This window comes from Anomaloglossus baeobatrachus, unplaced genomic scaffold (assembly GCF_048569485.1).
Source record: "Anomaloglossus baeobatrachus isolate aAnoBae1 unplaced genomic scaffold, aAnoBae1.hap1 Scaffold_3534, whole genome shotgun sequence".
Taxonomy (NCBI): Eukaryota; Metazoa; Chordata; class Amphibia; order Anura; family Aromobatidae; genus Anomaloglossus; species Anomaloglossus baeobatrachus.
Genome location: NW_027442894.1, coordinates 30,653 through 47,590, shown reverse-complemented (window position 1 = coordinate 47,590; position 16,938 = coordinate 30,653). Strand labels below are relative to the sequence as shown.

The following is a 16,938-nucleotide window of genomic DNA, read 5'->3' as shown; positions in this document are numbered from 1 at the left end:
GGGTACACAGCACTGGCGGTACACACTGTACTAGGAGGTACACAGCACTGGGGGGTACACACAGCACAAGGGGGTACACAGCATTAGGAGGTACACACAGCATTAAGGGGTACACACAGCATTAGGGGGTACTTACTGTACTAGGGGGTACACACAGCATTAGGGGGTACACACAGCACTAGGGGGTACACACAGCACTAGGGGATACACACAGCATTAGGGAGTACACACAGCATTGGGGGGTACACAGCACGAGGGGGTACACACAGCACGAGGGGGTGCACACAGTACTAGGGGGTACACAGCACTGAGCGGGGGGGGGCAGCAATTGGTTGAGTACTCACAGTGAGGGGGGGGGAGTCACACACACAGCACAGTTTCGGGAGGCTGGTAAACCTGCTGCAGCTTTTCTGTGCCTTTATCGCAGCGTGCTGCTTGCTCCGTCCACCAGAGCACACTAGCACAGGCTGGGGATAAGCCTAGAATGGGTAAAGGAAAAGGGATTCTTCAGCTCACCTGTTGCCCGGACTGCTAGACCTTGCGGGTGCCTCGGATCCGCCGGTAAGTCCCGACCGGTTTGTGGAAGAAGGCAGAGAAGAAAAGGATGATCCGGCACTGATTCTTCTTTAAGATAAAATCTCCGTAATCTTTATTGGAAATATTAAAAGCATCGTGAAGGCCGAGGTATAAATCAATACATGGAAACTTTGCGCGTTTCGGACTACACCATAAAAACAGAAAGAGTCCTTAATCATAAGTGTTCCATGTATACCACAACATTACTAAAATAGACTGACCCGCTGGATGGGCGGAAGGGAGGGGCGGGATGTCATGATTGCATGAAAAAACAGGTGAACATCGCCGTGCATATGGACAAAAGGAACATCATACTGGGTCAATATAATCCTTAGTAAATAGTGCGTGATAAACCATAAAACATTCATTCATATGTTAATAATCATTTCAATAGAGGAGCTGACCTGAAATTGCAATAGGGCTGCAAATACAAGCCCCTATATATTCATAAGAATAGAAACGAAAAATTTCATGATACAGATAGAGCTAAAAATGAAATTAGATTATGTGGGTTAGTTACCAAAGGACCCAACCCTAGGTTGATAAGTAAATTATATGGAGATCACAAGTTAAATAAAATATAAATTTATAAGGTTCTCAACAATATTTGCAAAGTATATCAAAAAGCAGCTCCTCCAGTGAAAAACAGGGGGGGGGGGAGAGGACTTGTTCAATATAAATAAGCAAGCTCCAATATGTGCATATCGTCTGACGATAAAAAGACCATAAAAAAAAAATATATATACATCAGGATGAAACATGTGTGGAGCTTGACTGAAGGAATGCTCATTACAATATGTCCGAATTATGGCATCCGTGCAGGAATGGATGAATTTCATCAAAGAATGACTAGAACAAACACATAAGCATAAAAGCACCTCATTGAATGTCAGAAAACGGATCAGAAATTATTCTATATCTATCGATCTAAAAAATAAATCGCAAATCGGAGCGATAGTTAAAGCCACCTGGGTATCTTGTATTTAGCTTCAAAATCCATTTTGCCTCTGCCAAAAGCAGGGCTTGGAACCAGTCCCCCCCACGAGGTGGTCTGGGAACAGACTCTATACCCGTGATCACTAAGGAAGAAAAATCCGCTGAATGACATTCAATGTAGTGCCTGGTCAGACCAGATAAGGAGCGTTTCTTCACCAATGCAACATAGCTTAAGGAGGTCCTGTCATGAGCTGCTGAAGGTATGCGGACGTGCTCAGAGATCCTGGTTCTAAGTGCTCTAGAGGTGCAGCCGACATAGCCCTTGCGGCATAGTGTGCACGTTGCCACATAGACCACATGTGCAGAAGCACAATTAATAAACGATCGAATTACAAAGCTTTCTCCATTATTCCCTAATAGGGATTTGGTATTGTGCATGAACCTGCAAAGGCCCCATCGGCCGGACCCACATTTATAAGACCCAGAGACACTGAGCCAGGTTCTGTTACATTTCTTAGATGTGAACATGCTGGGTGCCACAAGGTTCCCAATGGTACGAGCTCTCTTGGCTACTATATTGACCCCCGGCTGAAGAACTGAATTTAGTATGGGGTCCTGACGTAAAAGGGGGATAAAACGCTGGATGGTCTGTTTAATTTGAAAAAAATCAGTGCTAAATGGTGTTGAAAAAGTCACACGATTTCTAGATACTGAGGAAACAGGGTGATCTTCCAACCGATTGGTTCTTTTTTTTTTTTTAAATTCTTTATTTTAATGACCGACTCGAGAACATACAAAGTAACACCTGCTCCACAAAGAACAGAATAACAGATTTCAAATATTTAACATTGACATGTAGCCCACCCTTCCGCACCCCTGTACATATCTAGTCGCTGCAACTGCTCGAGTCAGGCCCAATTTAATCCTTTTATGAACCAACCCAACAAGGGTGGAATACAGAACATAGAAAGAGAGCAAAGCCCGAAAAGAGTTTAGAACAGGTTAAGAGAAAGAGCTAAAGGGGAATAGGGGGGGAGGGGAGAATAGGGGAAGATAGGGGACAAAGAAGTGAGAAGAAGGGAGAGCGAGAGAAGAAAAAAGAGGAAAGGGGGAGAGGAGAGAAAAAAAAAAAAAAAAAGGGGGGGGAGAGTGTTTCCCCAGAGCCTCACAGCAGCCGTGGAACAGAGAGTAATCTGGCGTATTCCACCGAGTGAGTGAACTCCAACCATGGGAACCAAGTCCTATGAAAATCTTCCTGTCTGTCATTGAGAGAGGATGTCAAGTCCTCCATGTGCCTTAGGTCGTTAACCCTTGAAACCCACTGTGCCAGTGTGGGGGTGGTAGAAGACTTCCAGCCAAGCGGGATGCAAGACCTGGCAGCCATTACCAGAAATCTAAGCAAAGAGCGCTTGTATCTAGGAGCCGGGAGTTCCAAAAGCTGTAAGATAAACAGTTCCGAACCCAATGTCTCAACCGTGCCGGTCACCAGTCTAATTACCTCCCTCACTTCTGACCAAAACCGTTGCAAGGAAGGGCAGGACCAAAAGATGTGCACGTAATCACCCTCCCCCGAGCCACACCTCCAGCAAACGGGGTCAACTGAGGGGAATATCCTATGAAGTCTGGTCAGGACTCTATACCACCTAGTCAGCAGTTTGAAGTTGGCCTCCAACAGTCTGGAACTGATCGAGGTTTTATGTGCCATCATTAGGACGTTGTTTCGTTGCGTGTCAGATAGAGCCGTCCCAAGGTCCCTTTCCCACTGCCGCAAATAGACCGGGGTGGGCAAATCTCCCGGGTCTGATAGCAAATTGTATGCCAGGGAAAGTGAGTGCCGCAGGGCCCCCTCTCCCAAGCACAATTTCTCGAATCTTGTGGGAGGCCCAGCATACCGGGCGAAGCAGGGAAGGGAGCTCATGAAATGCCTCAACTGCATGGCCCTCCATCTCCCCAGGGGGTCCGGAGGCAGGAGACCACAAATATCCGAAAGAGATAGCCAGTCACCCTCCCCTCCCAGCTGGTAAGCTCTGAATCTGCCCCCCTGTACCCAGCTCCGAAAAACTGGGTCCAAGAGGCCAGGACGGAAATCCGGATCTCCTATAATTGGTGACATGGGGGAAGGCAACGGCAGGAGGAGGCGCCGAACCTCGCCCCTCGAACAGCATTCCAGAGTAGCGCCAATAGTGGGGTGAGATCTCAAAGTAGACGGGAAAAAGCTTGCGACCCAAGGCATGGCCGGTAAATGTACCTCCGAGAAGCTCTGTTCCAGGGCGACCCATGGTTTCATCCTAGAGTGGTGGCACCAATCCAGAACCCTAACCATATGTGTGGCCCAGTAATATTTTTTCATATCAGGTATTCCCAGCCCTCCCCTACACTTAGGTCTGCACAGTAGGGAACGGGAAAGTCTCGCCGGCTTATTCGCCCAGATAAATTTAGTATATAGTGAGGCCAATTCCTTGAAGAAAGAGCTCGGGATCTTAATTGGCAGGGCCTGGAAGAGGTATAGAAGTCGTGGTAATATATTCATCTTCAATATTGCACATCTCCCAAACCATGTGAAAAGGCCCCTCGCCCAATTTGCGCAGTCTGTTCTAATGGACTGCAGGAGAGGGAGATAATTCAGCTTATATAGTTGGCTAGTGTCCGCTGCCAGCTGGACCCCCAGGTACCTCAGAGAGTGATTAGCCCACTTAAACCCGAACGCAGATTGTAGCGAAATAACATGATCTTGGGGGAGAGATACATTCATAGCCTCCGATTTTGACATGTTAATTCTAAAATTAGAAAGAGAGGAGTATGTTTCCAGCTCTCTCAGTAGATTGGGCAGGGAGACCCGAGGGTTGGTAATAAAGAAAAGTAAGTCGTCCGCGTACGCCGCAATTTTGTAGGTGGAACCAGCAACTATAGGGCCGGAAATGTCAATGTTATGAATATAGCACCAATTCAGAACCAGTAGGTATTAGAAAAGAATTCCAACATGTACAACTTATATAGATCTAGCAACATGTGATAATAAAACTTAACCTTTAATTGGGTTATTTAAAATAAATATACAAACTGTGATCCAAACACCATTTAAAACCTGGAAATGATGGGACCAATGTGTGCTGCGTGTATCTATGGCACCATCATTTACAGAAAAAGGGGAACGGGTAACGTTCACCTAGATGAACAACACCGGAGATGTAATGAGTTTTTCAACACACAAAAAGCTGATGTGGTATCGCTGATTAGACAGATGCTGTGTAAGTGCAGCCTTCAAAGATAAATGTATACACAAGAAGTAGCATGCCACTCAACAGACAGAATGTTGTCACTCAGCGTCATCAACACCAGACCAAAAATAGTGTGAATGTCCCACTATAGAGCTAAGCTAGTGTGATACGCTCTATCAGGGGACAACCAAACATATGCACCATGACATGCGGTGCCCAGGAAATAATGACCTCATAATACCTGTACCATGCTCTATACAAACAACGGCAGGGGTCAGGGACAATAGGATGTCATATACAGTGCAATATTAGGACCACTTAAAGTGGAACCATCTCACCCAGTCTTTTTGTCGGTGAGGTGTCGTCCTTCTCCAGTGCTGCTTAGTCCAACTACCGGCACTTGGGGAGCAGTGGCTTGGTCACTGGCCCTGTCTGGGATACAACTGACCCTAAGATAATCCACAAAAACTCCCGCCCTTACAAGGGCAGTCCACAGCTGGCCCTGTTGTGGCTGACCCTAATATCCATCAAGCAGGTGACTTCCGACGCGTTTCACAACGACTGCTCATCAGGGGAGGCTTGAAACACCTGAAAATCGTGGTTATGGCTCAGGCTTAGAGCTCAAACCTATGTGGCCTGGTATCATTCCTGTCAATGTTACCTCTAATTCGGCTAAGCAGGGGTTCCAGGGTCAGGATAAAGATCAGGGGTGAGAGGGGGCATCCCTGCCTTGTGCCGTTAAGAATGGGAAATCTATCTGAAAGGAGACCGTTCACCCAGACCGTTCACCCTGACCGCGGCAGAGGGGTTACTATACAGAGAGCATATCCACCTGAGCATCATCCTCCCCAACCCCACCTCCCGCAGAACCTCCTCCATGAATATCCAATTGACTCTGTCGAACGCTTTTTCTGCGTCGGTCGACAGGAGCATCAGGGGCAACCCTTCCGAATTAGCCCTGTGGATTAAGTTCAGCGCCTTAGTGGTGTTGTCCCTCGCTTCCCTTCCCATCATGAACCCAGCCTGGTCCGGGTTGACAATCCCCCCCAGCAATGGAGAGAGTCTCTCTGATAATATTCTGGTGAAGAGCTTCAAGTCTGTGTTGAGGAGGGAGATGGGTCGGTAACTAGAACAAGAGGTAGGGTCTTTACTCTCTTTAGGGATGACTACTATATTAGCGGCCAAAGAGTCTCTCGGCAAGTGGACCTTTTCGGAGAGTGAGATATTGTTAAAGGCAGAGAGAAATGGGGGAGCAGCATGGAGCCCATCTTTTTGTAGTAAAGCAGGGGGAAGCCATCTGGGCCAGGGGCCTTACCAGTGGGGGAATTTTTAATTGCAGCCCAGTACTCCTCCTCTGAGATGGGTCTTTCCAGGGCATCCGCAACCGATTGGTTCTGGTCCTATTCTCAACAATAGAAGAGGCCCTGTTCAAAGTCCGATCAGGATACCCCCTCCCACTGAGTCTCTCTCTAATGCGGACAGCTTCACAACGATAGGAAGCTTCAGATGAGCATAAACGCTTCGCTCGTAAGAGCTCACCCACAGGTAAATTCTGTAAGGTGTGGGGCATGTGACAGCTACTCGCATGGAGAGAGGTATTGCCACAAATAGGCTTCCTATACAGAACAGAATGAATGGAACCAGTCAAGGGGTCGCCAGATAGCAGGATGTCCAGGAAGGGAGCTGAGTCCATATATAGGTTCATGGTAAATCTCAAATTGAGAGGGTTGTTGTTAAAATGTGCATTGACGGCTTCCATGGCCTCCTGGGGGATATCAAAATCTCCTGTATTACATATCATAACTTGATCATCAATATATCTTGCATACCAAATAATGGTATGCAACAATGGATTATCACTTGTATAGATATATTTCTCTTCCCAGTAGGCCATGTAAATATTAGCCAATGCACATGAAAAACATGCCCCCATAGGACAACCGGCTATCTGGAGATAAAATGTTAAGTTAAACTGGAAAAAATTGTGGGTCAACAGAAAACCTGTTGTCATGAGAATGAATTCTTTGAGGACATCGTCAAATGAGCTGTATTTATTTAGATGAAAATACAGAGCCTGTAAGGCTTCCCTATACGGTATGCTAGGATATAATGAGACCACGTCGCTTATTATCCAAAAAGAACCACTCGTCCAGGACATCTCCAAATCCTGTAAGAGACTCTTTGTGTCTCTAATATGACCAATAGTACGTTTCATGAGCGGCTGGATATAATGATCTAGCCAGTCACTCAGATTGCTGGTTAGAGACCCAGTGCTGGCTACTATGGGTCTCAATGGGGGAGGGAAAGTGCCCTTATGGACCTTGGGAAGGCCTTGAAAAATGAGACACACCAGAGAGTCGACAAAAAGATATTCGTGGACCTTTTCATTAAGAACTCCCCATTGAAAACCTTGTGAGAAGAGGACCCGTAACTTTGAGGAAAAATCAGATGTGGGATCGCAAGGCAATTGCCTGTAAGTGGATTTATCACTCAATATGGTATTAATCTCTCTTTCATACAGTTTGCTGTCCAGCACTACTACTGAGCCCCCCTTGTCCGCCCCCCGGACCACAATGTGACTATTGTCCTTCAGATCTTTAAGTGCTCTTTTTTCAGAGGATGACAAATTGTCCTGAATCTGGGGTTTCATCAAGAGTATATTTCTGACCTCCGATTCTATAAGGTCCTGGAACGTGTCCATAACAGGAACCCTGGAGGCAATAGGATAAAAACTCGGGTTCTTATTGACAAAAGGAGAAGGTTCAGATATACCCGTACAGGTGTCACTTAGTTCTTGTAAGTGCGTAACCGCAATCTGTTCCCTCAAATTCCAAAATAGGGGGACATGAGTAGAATTGTTGGTCGGAGGATCAGGTGAGTTGGGCCTATCAGTATTGTCCGCATCAGTATTGGAAAAATGTCTTTTTATTGTGAGATTCCTGACAAACCTATTAACATCTCTAAAGCTGGTGTCACACATAACGACGACGACAACGACGTCGCTGCAACGTCACCATATTCTGTGACGTTGCAGCGACCATAGATAATCGTTAGTAAGCTGTCAAACATGCTAAATAAAGCAGCGACGGAGCAGAGATCATAGCGACGTCGACGGTCGTTGTGTGGTTTCAGACATGTCATTGCACGACGAGTCAGAGGTGTGGTTTTAACCCCTAGATACGGTTTGCGTTATCTCTTTTCACGCCCCTCTGTTCCTATTGGTGATCGCTACAGCGCTTTGCGTTGTCTTTCTTCACGCCCCTCTGTTCCGATTGGTCATCACTACAGCGTCGCCTGATTGGGTGACCGTATCAAACAAAAGACGACGCAGTAGCGCTTCCATTCACTCTACCTGAGCTTTTTCAGAACGCAGTTTGCTGCAGTGATTCTTTCAATTTGTTGATTTCGTCTTGGATTTTTAATATTCTCCTGACTTAAAGGTAAGTAATTTTGGGCAGTATTATACCAATATTCTAGTACATCGTGACATTAATATAGCAACTGTATTCTTGTATATTGGGGCAGTATTATAGTTATATTTATCTATGTACATAGGGGGAAGTATTATAGCTTTTCTATTCCTGTACATAGGAATATATATATATATATATATATATATATATATATATATATATATAAAAATAAATATATCTATGGGGCCAGTATTATAGCAATTATATTCTTGAACATATAGCTATTTTCTACATATATATATATATATATATATATATATATATATATATATAGGTATATATGTATATATATTTATATATTCAATACCGCTGTACATATAGTTATGTTCTTGTACATAGGGGCAGTATTATAGTAGTTATATTTTTGTACATAGGGGCAGTATTATAGTAGTTATATTCTTGTGCATAGGGGCAGTATTATAGTAGTTAAATTCTTGTATATAGGGGGCAGTATGATAGTAGTTATATTCTTGTACATAGGGGGCCGTATTATAGTAGTTATATTATTGGACATAGGAGCAGTATTAAAGTAGTTGTACGTAGGTGGCAGTATTATAGCAGCTATATTCTTGTGCTTAGTTTATAACAATGTAGTAATACATTAATTTCCTTTTTTTTCAGATGTCTTCCAACAAACAAGAATTTATAAGGGAGATGATTGATATGTATCGATCCCTGCCTTGTTTGTGGAAGATTAAGTCTGTCGATTATAGCAATCGATACAAGAAAAAGCAGGCCTATGAGCAGCTTGTTGAATTGTTCCAGAGGCATAACCCTACTTAGACCATTACAACTGAGATTGTGCGAAAGAAAATCCAGGGTCTTCGCACCGTTTATAAAAAGGAACTAAATAAGGTGGAGAAGGCCAGCAAATCTGGTGCCGGAACGGAGGAACTTTACGTTCCAAAGCTTTGGTACTACGATTTGCTGGCCTTCATAAGAGACCAAGAGGTACCACGTACAATAACATCGCTGTCCTTTGGTCCCGGAACACAGCCTGAGGTCCGGTCTGACACCACAGTTGGAGATGTAAGTACCTTTGTGAAACTTTTGATGTACATGGCATTATTTAATTGAAAATAGTTACTACGGTTTTCTATGATTACTGTTGCAGATTTCAAAATGTATCCCTTCCAGTTCAGATAAGTATACTCCTTTACTAGTTTCTCCACACTCTATTTTCATACCATGTAATGACATTTCATATCTTGTAGTACTAGTCTGCCCCTCCCATTAGTTTCCAGTGCATGTGTATCCCTGTGCCTGTTGCTCATGATATCTGAGTTTAACATCATTTTTATTGTTCCGCAGGATCGTTGTGAAGCTGGGCCAATAGCGACAGGTGGTGATGATGAAATTGCCGGGACTTCCGAGGAGACCGCAGAAGCTCCATTACCGCGGCGGATCTCCTCAACCCGTAAGAGGCAGCCGAACAACACATCATCAACAGACCTTATGGATATGGCGAAGAAAATCCTGGAGCAGCACAGCAGACCATCCATTTGCGGATTTGCCCAGCTTACGGATGAAAGACTCCGTAAGCTGGATGACAAACAAAGAGGTCATGTCGAAAGGGTCATGCTGGAGGCCCTCAACAAGGTGGCATTGGGGAAACTGACAGACTCCTCAAAAGTGTGCGAAGTAGATCATCAACAACACTCTTCATGGAACCAAGTGCCATGGATGAGGATGGAGCCTCGACCGCACCTCCAGCATGACCCCCCCGCACAGTATCCCATGTTCCCCCCAATGAACCAATTTTTCAGCCCACAGAGGCAACATTTAAATGACTCTAGTAACCAATATCAAAATTTATAGTTTTTGTTTTTTGTTATAATATTTATGCTGTTTTTGTTGTTGTTTAAGCAATGTTAGGGAATTGTAATAAAAAATGTCTTTGATTTCAAACTTTTGTACAGCTTTCATGAATTCTGCATAACATTATTCACGGGGTAAAGGGCTGGGTGGAGGTCAGGGTCGCCATCATGGCACAACTCTACAGATGCACATATATAATGTGTGTGTGTGGGTGTTTTTTTTTTAATTAAGAATGTTTTTGTGGGTTCTTTGTTTTAAAGCTGTGGTGGGGAACATAGTGCTCTCCCTGCTGCCTTATAGTGCTGTCACCTAATGCTCTCCGAGCTGCCTTCTAGTGCTGTCACTGTCAGTGCTGTTTGTGTTATGCCACCTACAGCTCTTTGTGCTGCCACCTATTGCTGTGTTGCCCAGGGATTGGGGGGGAAATGAGATCCTGGCCAAGGGGTTACTTCTGCAGGTATCCCGGTGTCGTGACCCGGTCTGTAATGTCAAGCTCCCAAAAAAGAGGGGGATTAGGTAGGGGGAATTGTCTGTCACGCCACCCGTGGGTTGCGTTGATAAGGTGGTGGCACCGCCACTGCCTCTGGGGACCGTGCCCGGGACTGATGGTGTGGGGCAGCTAGGTGGGATACCCTCCACGGGTAGGGGGATTTATAGTCCCAGGGCCCAATTGGGAGAGGTAGTTTGTAGAGTGACGGGTACAGTCCTCGCCTTGTACCGGGTGGTGCAGGAGTACTCACAGTATAAACCAATAACTAACCCCAGTCCAGTAATTAACCAAGTTGCTGGTAACAGGTGCCAACGGCCCGCTGCTGTGAAGACGGGTCCCACACCCGTGTGTGTAATTCAGGTGATCTTTTCCTGCCCGAGGTATGTGTCTTCTTTTCACACTGGTCCGTACTGGGTCCCGACAGCTGGCACCCCTCTCCTGGTCCACTTCGGGTCCCACAAGAGGCTGGCCCATTCCTGAGGCCGTGAGTACCACTCACCCCAGCCCCACACAGGGGCTGCTTATGTGACGCCCTGGACTAGCCAGGTGGTCTCAGAGGTAACATCACACACACACACACACCCTCCCCTGGACAGTCAAGATCATTGAAAAAAAAAAAAACCTTGTTGCCACTGTACAGTCTTGATGTCCTCCTGTTTTCGTGGGGAGGGGGTGAGTGGGGTCTGATTGGCTGGTGTGTGTTTGTGTGTGGGAACCTCCCCAAGGGAGAGTTAAATCAGCATCAATAACATGTATGCAGACCTCTGTAACACCCAGGTTTTGCCAGGGCGGCACAGTGCTCTTTGTGCTGCCAACTACTGCTCAGGGTGATGTATATGCCCCATACTCTTAAGGGATGTATATGACGCAGCCTCTCCTGGGATGTATATGCCTCAGTGTTTCCTGTGATGTATATGCCCTAGCTTCTCCTGTGTTGTGTATGCCCCCAGCCTCTCCAGACCAAGACAAACATGGAAATGTAGTGGTGAGAATCAAAATGATCCATCTCACCGAACATCACAGTCTCTCCAGCCACCACTCTGGGGCTGATTTTATTAATTATTTTAACAAATATAGCCTGGTCGTGTTCAAGTTGATAATTTGGTGTGGCCCCCGTTGGTTGGTAGAAAATTCCAAATGGTCCCCGGCAGTAAATAGGTTCCCAAACCCTGTTTGAAAGTTTTGTCCAAAAATGTAAGCAACAGCGAAAATAAACTAGAAAGATTTATGTGACATACAAAACAAAAAAAAACATTTAAATCACAAACATTCACATTTAGTGGCCCTGCTGTTGGGCTGCCAAAAACTGTTCCAGCATCTCCCCATGACGCCGGACGGCTTCTGACAAACGCCGTTGTGATTCCACCAGGTCCTGTAGTGTGGGGATTTCTGTGGAGGGAATGGGAAAAGTTAACCATCCTTGTTCCAACATCGAACTGTCAGGTATATGTTTTTGGTTGACCACTTACGGTTCTGGGGTTCATCACCTTCTTCCTCTGAGGCGCTGATGGCCCAACCAGATCCTGTGGCTAGGGAACACAAATCAAATATTAGTACACGACAGCCCACCATCATTTAAACATCCCTGTATCCTTTACAACTTGTAGGGACACCATGTTATGTGCATAAATTACAGGAAGGGTAGCCTGCACAAAACTCACCAACTGATGCGGGGGAGAAGGCATCGTTAGAAGGAGAAGTATGGGGAGACAGGGTAGAAGGTGGTGATGGGGTTGAAGGAAGAGATGGGGTTGCAGCAGGTGATGGGGTTGGAGAAGGAGAGGGTGTCCCAGCAGGCGCAGCAGGCGGAGGTGGTGGATCTGCAGCAGGAGATGGTGGAGCCGGCGGGGATGGTGGATCCGCAGCAGGAGATGGTGGAGCTGGCGGAGATGGTGGATCCACAGCCGGAGAGGGTGGAGATGGTGGAGCTGCCTGTGCAGCTGGAGGTGGTCCTAGGTATAGGAGAAAACTTTTATTGAGCGCATAACTCCAGGCCACTATGGCTTACGCCTACTTTACACCATACAATTCTGCATACGATATCGTATGTGATGTGACACGCCCCCATCTTATGTGCGACAACTGAAATTTGTTGACCGTGTCGCACCTATGCTTTGTTCCTGTCACAAGTACTTACCCTTCTATACGACCATCCATACGTAAGAAGCGGGACGCAGGTAAGTTGCAGTTCATCATTCCCGGGGTGTCACACACTGCGATGTGTGCTGCCTCGGGAACATTGAGCAACCAGACGTTCAATTTTTAGTAATTGAACGACGTGTATGCGATGAACGGTTATTCGTTTAATCGTAATCGCATGTAGGTTTTACAGACTACAATATCTCTAACGATGCCGGATGTGCATCACTTACAACGTGACCCCGCCGACACATCGGTAGATATATTGTAGCATGTAAAGCCCGTGTATAGCCTGCTTTTTTACGTATGTTTGACAAACCTTTTTCTAGGGGCACCAGACACATGGGGACCACTTGCCTCAAAGCAGCAAACATGCTGCATTCATTGGAAAAACAAGGCACAAAAATCAATCACTTAAATTATTCTATTTTATTCTGTTCTGTAAATAGTATAACATATGGCTTGTACTCAAGGCTTCTAATGTCACTCTGATATGCACCGAGATAACAATGATAATCAGAGATGCAAATGCAAAGAGAAAATAAACCCATTATACCCCAGGAGCATTGAAGTTTTGAGGTATCCGAAATTTACCTATGATCAAGTTAGATAATTAGCTCCTTTTCGCCACCTTGACCCTCTGATATGCACACTAGATATCTTGGTATAATGTAATTATTTTCTTTAGATATGCACTGAGATAACAATGATAATCAGGTCAATGGACAATACTCCAAACGCGATTACACAGCATGGTTTATTGCGAAATGGTTTTTGTAAAGACTGGCACAGTGTTGATCAAATCCTAATATATGCAAAGAGTAAATAATCCCATTACCCCAGGAGCATTGAAGTTTTTAGGTATCTGAAATTTACCTATGATCAAGTTTGCATACCATACCTTTTACAAAGGATAATTAGCTCTTTTTCGCCACCTTGTCCCTCTGATATGCACACTAGATATCTCGGTATAATGTGATTATTTTCTTTGCAATATATTGCATTTGAACTACACTGTGCTTTCCAAACAACCTTGTTCTAATCGCGTTTGGAGCATTGTCCAGTCATCTGACTATCCTTCTTATCTCGTTGCATATCTGAGTGAGCAAGTTTAGAAGCCATATGTGTGTGTATATTTCTAGTTCATATGTTTCAGAAATAAATCCCCTCCTTTGGGTCCTCGCCAAACTACCTCATATTTTACACAATTGTATTATTATTCTTTGTAAATTTTATATAAATTAAGATTTTTTTTTTTTATTTTAATGATTGGTCATTGGCATTTTGTGCCATGTTTTTCCAATTGTAATCACTGGGTCACCAGTGTCGGGGAAGAATATCACAGTTAATGTCCATGTTATGAAAGTATGTATGCTGCATTCATTGCTGCACTTATGCATGCGTGGGGAGTGGGTGACAGGTCCTCGATAACTTGTTCAGCACCCATGTGTTCTATTATTTTTGTTTTACTGATTTTTTTCAATACCTTTCATTTTTCCACCAGACAGAACTTTTCAGATTTTTCAGTCAATGTTCCCATATGTTTTCTGCGGGAACCTCACACCACTTTTTATTGCTGTAAGCTGCGTCCAACACCATTAAAGGGGGCTTGACACACTACGACATCGCAAATATAAGTCGATGGCATCACGGAATTCTTGACGCACAACCGGCCGCATTAGCGATGCCGTCTGTTGCGTGTGACTCCGATGAGCGATTTTGCATCGTTGAAAAAACGTGCAAAAACGCTAATCGGCGACATGGGTGTCCATTCTCAAAAATCGTGAATGCAGCAGTAACGAAGTTGTTCCTCATTCCTGCGGCAGCACACATCGCTGCGTGTGACGCCACAGGAACGAGGAAGCTCCCCTTCCATGCCTCCCGGCCACATTGCGGAAGGAAGGAGGTGAGCGGGATATTACGTCCCGCTCATCTCCGCCCCTCCACTGCTATTGGGCGGCGGTTCATTGACGTGGCTGTGACGCCGCACGGACCGCCACCCTTAGAAAGACACCGTCGCCGGACAGGTAAGTATAGGTGACGGCTCTGGGCGATGTTGTGCCCGTGCCGGGCAGCGATTTGCCCGTGCCGCACAACAGATGGGGTCGGGTACCCACAGTAGCGATATCGGGACCGATATCGCAGTGTGTAAAGTAGCCTGTAGGCCAGGGGTGGGCAATTAATGTTCCCATGGGGCCGCATGAGAAATTGGGATGGTTTTAGAGGGCCGGACTAATATAATTAACTCAGTTTTAACCAATACTGTATATAGCATATATACTATCCTTCATACACAAACAGTAAGTTACGGACTGTGTGACCCCTCGTGGCCCTGCATGCACACCTATCCTTTTTTTCTCTGGCAGCACAGGTGTCACACGGATCGCACACTGATGTGATCTGTGTGACATCAGTGTGACAAATACCAGAGAAAACACGGGTCTTTTTAATAAAAAGATTTTCTATATTTACCTCTCTCCAGCGCTGCTGTCTCTGGCTCTGCTGCCTCCCGCTCCTTATCGATGGTAATTATACTCACTGAATATTCACTGCAGTGAGCAGCTGGAAGCAGGGACAGTGCTGGGGACCGCATCGCTGGGTGAGTATACAGGTGTGTGTGTATGTTGAGAACCTGGAAGCCGGAGCATCTCGGGGACTCGTCACAGTTCCCAATGAACTCTGATGAACCCATGAAGCTGTAGCGTGGGTGTCGCAGGATGGTCATCAAAGTTCATTGGAAACTCTGATGACCTCCTGGAGGCCACTGTGCTTGCAGAATACTCACCTGTCCCTGCGTTGATGCCCTCAACGGTGCTGTGCCCGGTGCTGTCATCGCGCCGCTCCGGCTTCCAGGTCCTGAGTGCGGTGAATAATCAATGAATGAGCAGTGGTCAGGAGCGGGAGGCAGCAGAGCTGAAGAAAGCAGGTAAATATGGAAAATCTTTTTATTTCACAGACTCGTGTTTTCGCCGGTACCTGACACATGTATGCAAACAGGTACCGGAGAAATGCAATCAGGCCCTGTAATGGCGGAATGGCGCTGCAGGGGGCGGGGAGAGAGCACATGGTACCACTCGCAGTTACGGGCTTTACTCTCTGCACGCACGCACACATACATACACACACGCTATAGACATATATACACAAACAATCCCCATATACTACATCACTACACCCCCATATACACCTGTAATATACATCACTACACCCCTATATCCACCTGTAATATACATCACTACACCCGGGCTCCCACTGACATCCTTCTTCTCTTGTACGGCTCCCCGCTGAGCTGCCTCCTCTCTCCGTACGGGGTCCGGCTGCTGCATCTTCTTCTCCTGCCGGGGCGGGAACTTTTCAAATGACACACACGCGCGCCGTACTGACGACATCAGGGCGCGTGCGTGTGTGTCACAGGGAAAGTGTCGGCAGGAAACAGAGAACAGATTCCTGTCTTCCGCTGCTGCACTGTGCGGTGCTGCAGTATCAGTCCTCTGTTCCCTGCCGGCACGCAGCGTGTGATGAGGGCAATCTGACCACAGGCCGCCCGGAGCCTGGAGCTCTGGACAACACGTCAGATTGCCCTCATCAGTGACCGGCCAGCAAGGATGCCCGGAGCCAGGCGGGCCGGTCACAGAGAGTAGGCGGGCCGGATGTGGCCCGCGGGCCGCCCCTTGCCCAGGTATGCTCTAGGCCATAAAAGGTGATCCTACAATATATTTTTGGGGATATTAGATTTAACATGTTTACTAAATGGTAACACCGATGTTTAGATCCATGATCCATGAACCATAAAGCCATGGGTTGTTCATGGGTAAACAAAACCGAACCGGACCAAAGCCGCTAAACAGCACTCACCATGACGCCTCTCGATGTCTGCTCGGATGCTGGCGAGGAGATCACTGGATTTATAGCGCAGGTCTGCCAGTTTCTTCCTAATTTGGGTTGTGGATCGCTCCACCCCAAATCGACGGGCCAGGCCTCTACTAATTAGCCTCAGCACAGCCTGCTTATGAAGCATGGGATGGTCATGCTGTGCCTCGCAGAAATAGTCTTTTTTGACCATCATTTTTACTAAATAACGGACCTCCACAGGCCCCCATGGAGAACTGCGACTCCTAGCCGCCATGTTCCCGCCTCTGAGCATTAACAGAACATGTACGCCGCCCAACAGACTTCAAAGGCGACGTGAGCAACGTCATCACGTCACGTTCTGAACAACGTCGCAATAGCGATCCCGCTAGCGGTCTCGTTATCAACGAGCCGCTCGAACCGCGTCACAGTAGCGTTC

General features: G+C 46.2%; 1 protein-coding gene and 1 long non-coding RNA gene across 2 annotated transcripts in view; one reads left to right on the top strand and one right to left on the bottom strand.

The window, feature by feature from the left end:
* The window catches only part of LOC142272605 (uncharacterized), a 28,698-nt gene extending 19,712 nt beyond the window's left edge, over positions 1 to 8,986 (top strand). The window contains exon 2 of the mRNA XM_075332509.1: positions 8,825 to 8,986. Coding sequence (XP_075188624.1) covers positions 8,825 to 8,986 — 162 coding nt within the window. The remainder of the gene's footprint in view (positions 1 to 8,824) is intronic.
* A 2,889-nt stretch (positions 8,987 to 11,875) lies between these two features.
* On the bottom strand, positions 11,876 to 12,425 carry LOC142272604 (uncharacterized). The gene is made up of 3 exons (XR_012737437.1): positions 12,173 to 12,425; positions 11,981 to 12,040; positions 11,876 to 11,900 (listed from the first exon to the last, which is right to left on the bottom strand). It is a non-coding gene; the product is annotated as an uncharacterized LOC142272604 (long non-coding RNA).
* Between the last annotated feature and the right edge of the window lie 4,513 nt (positions 12,426 to 16,938).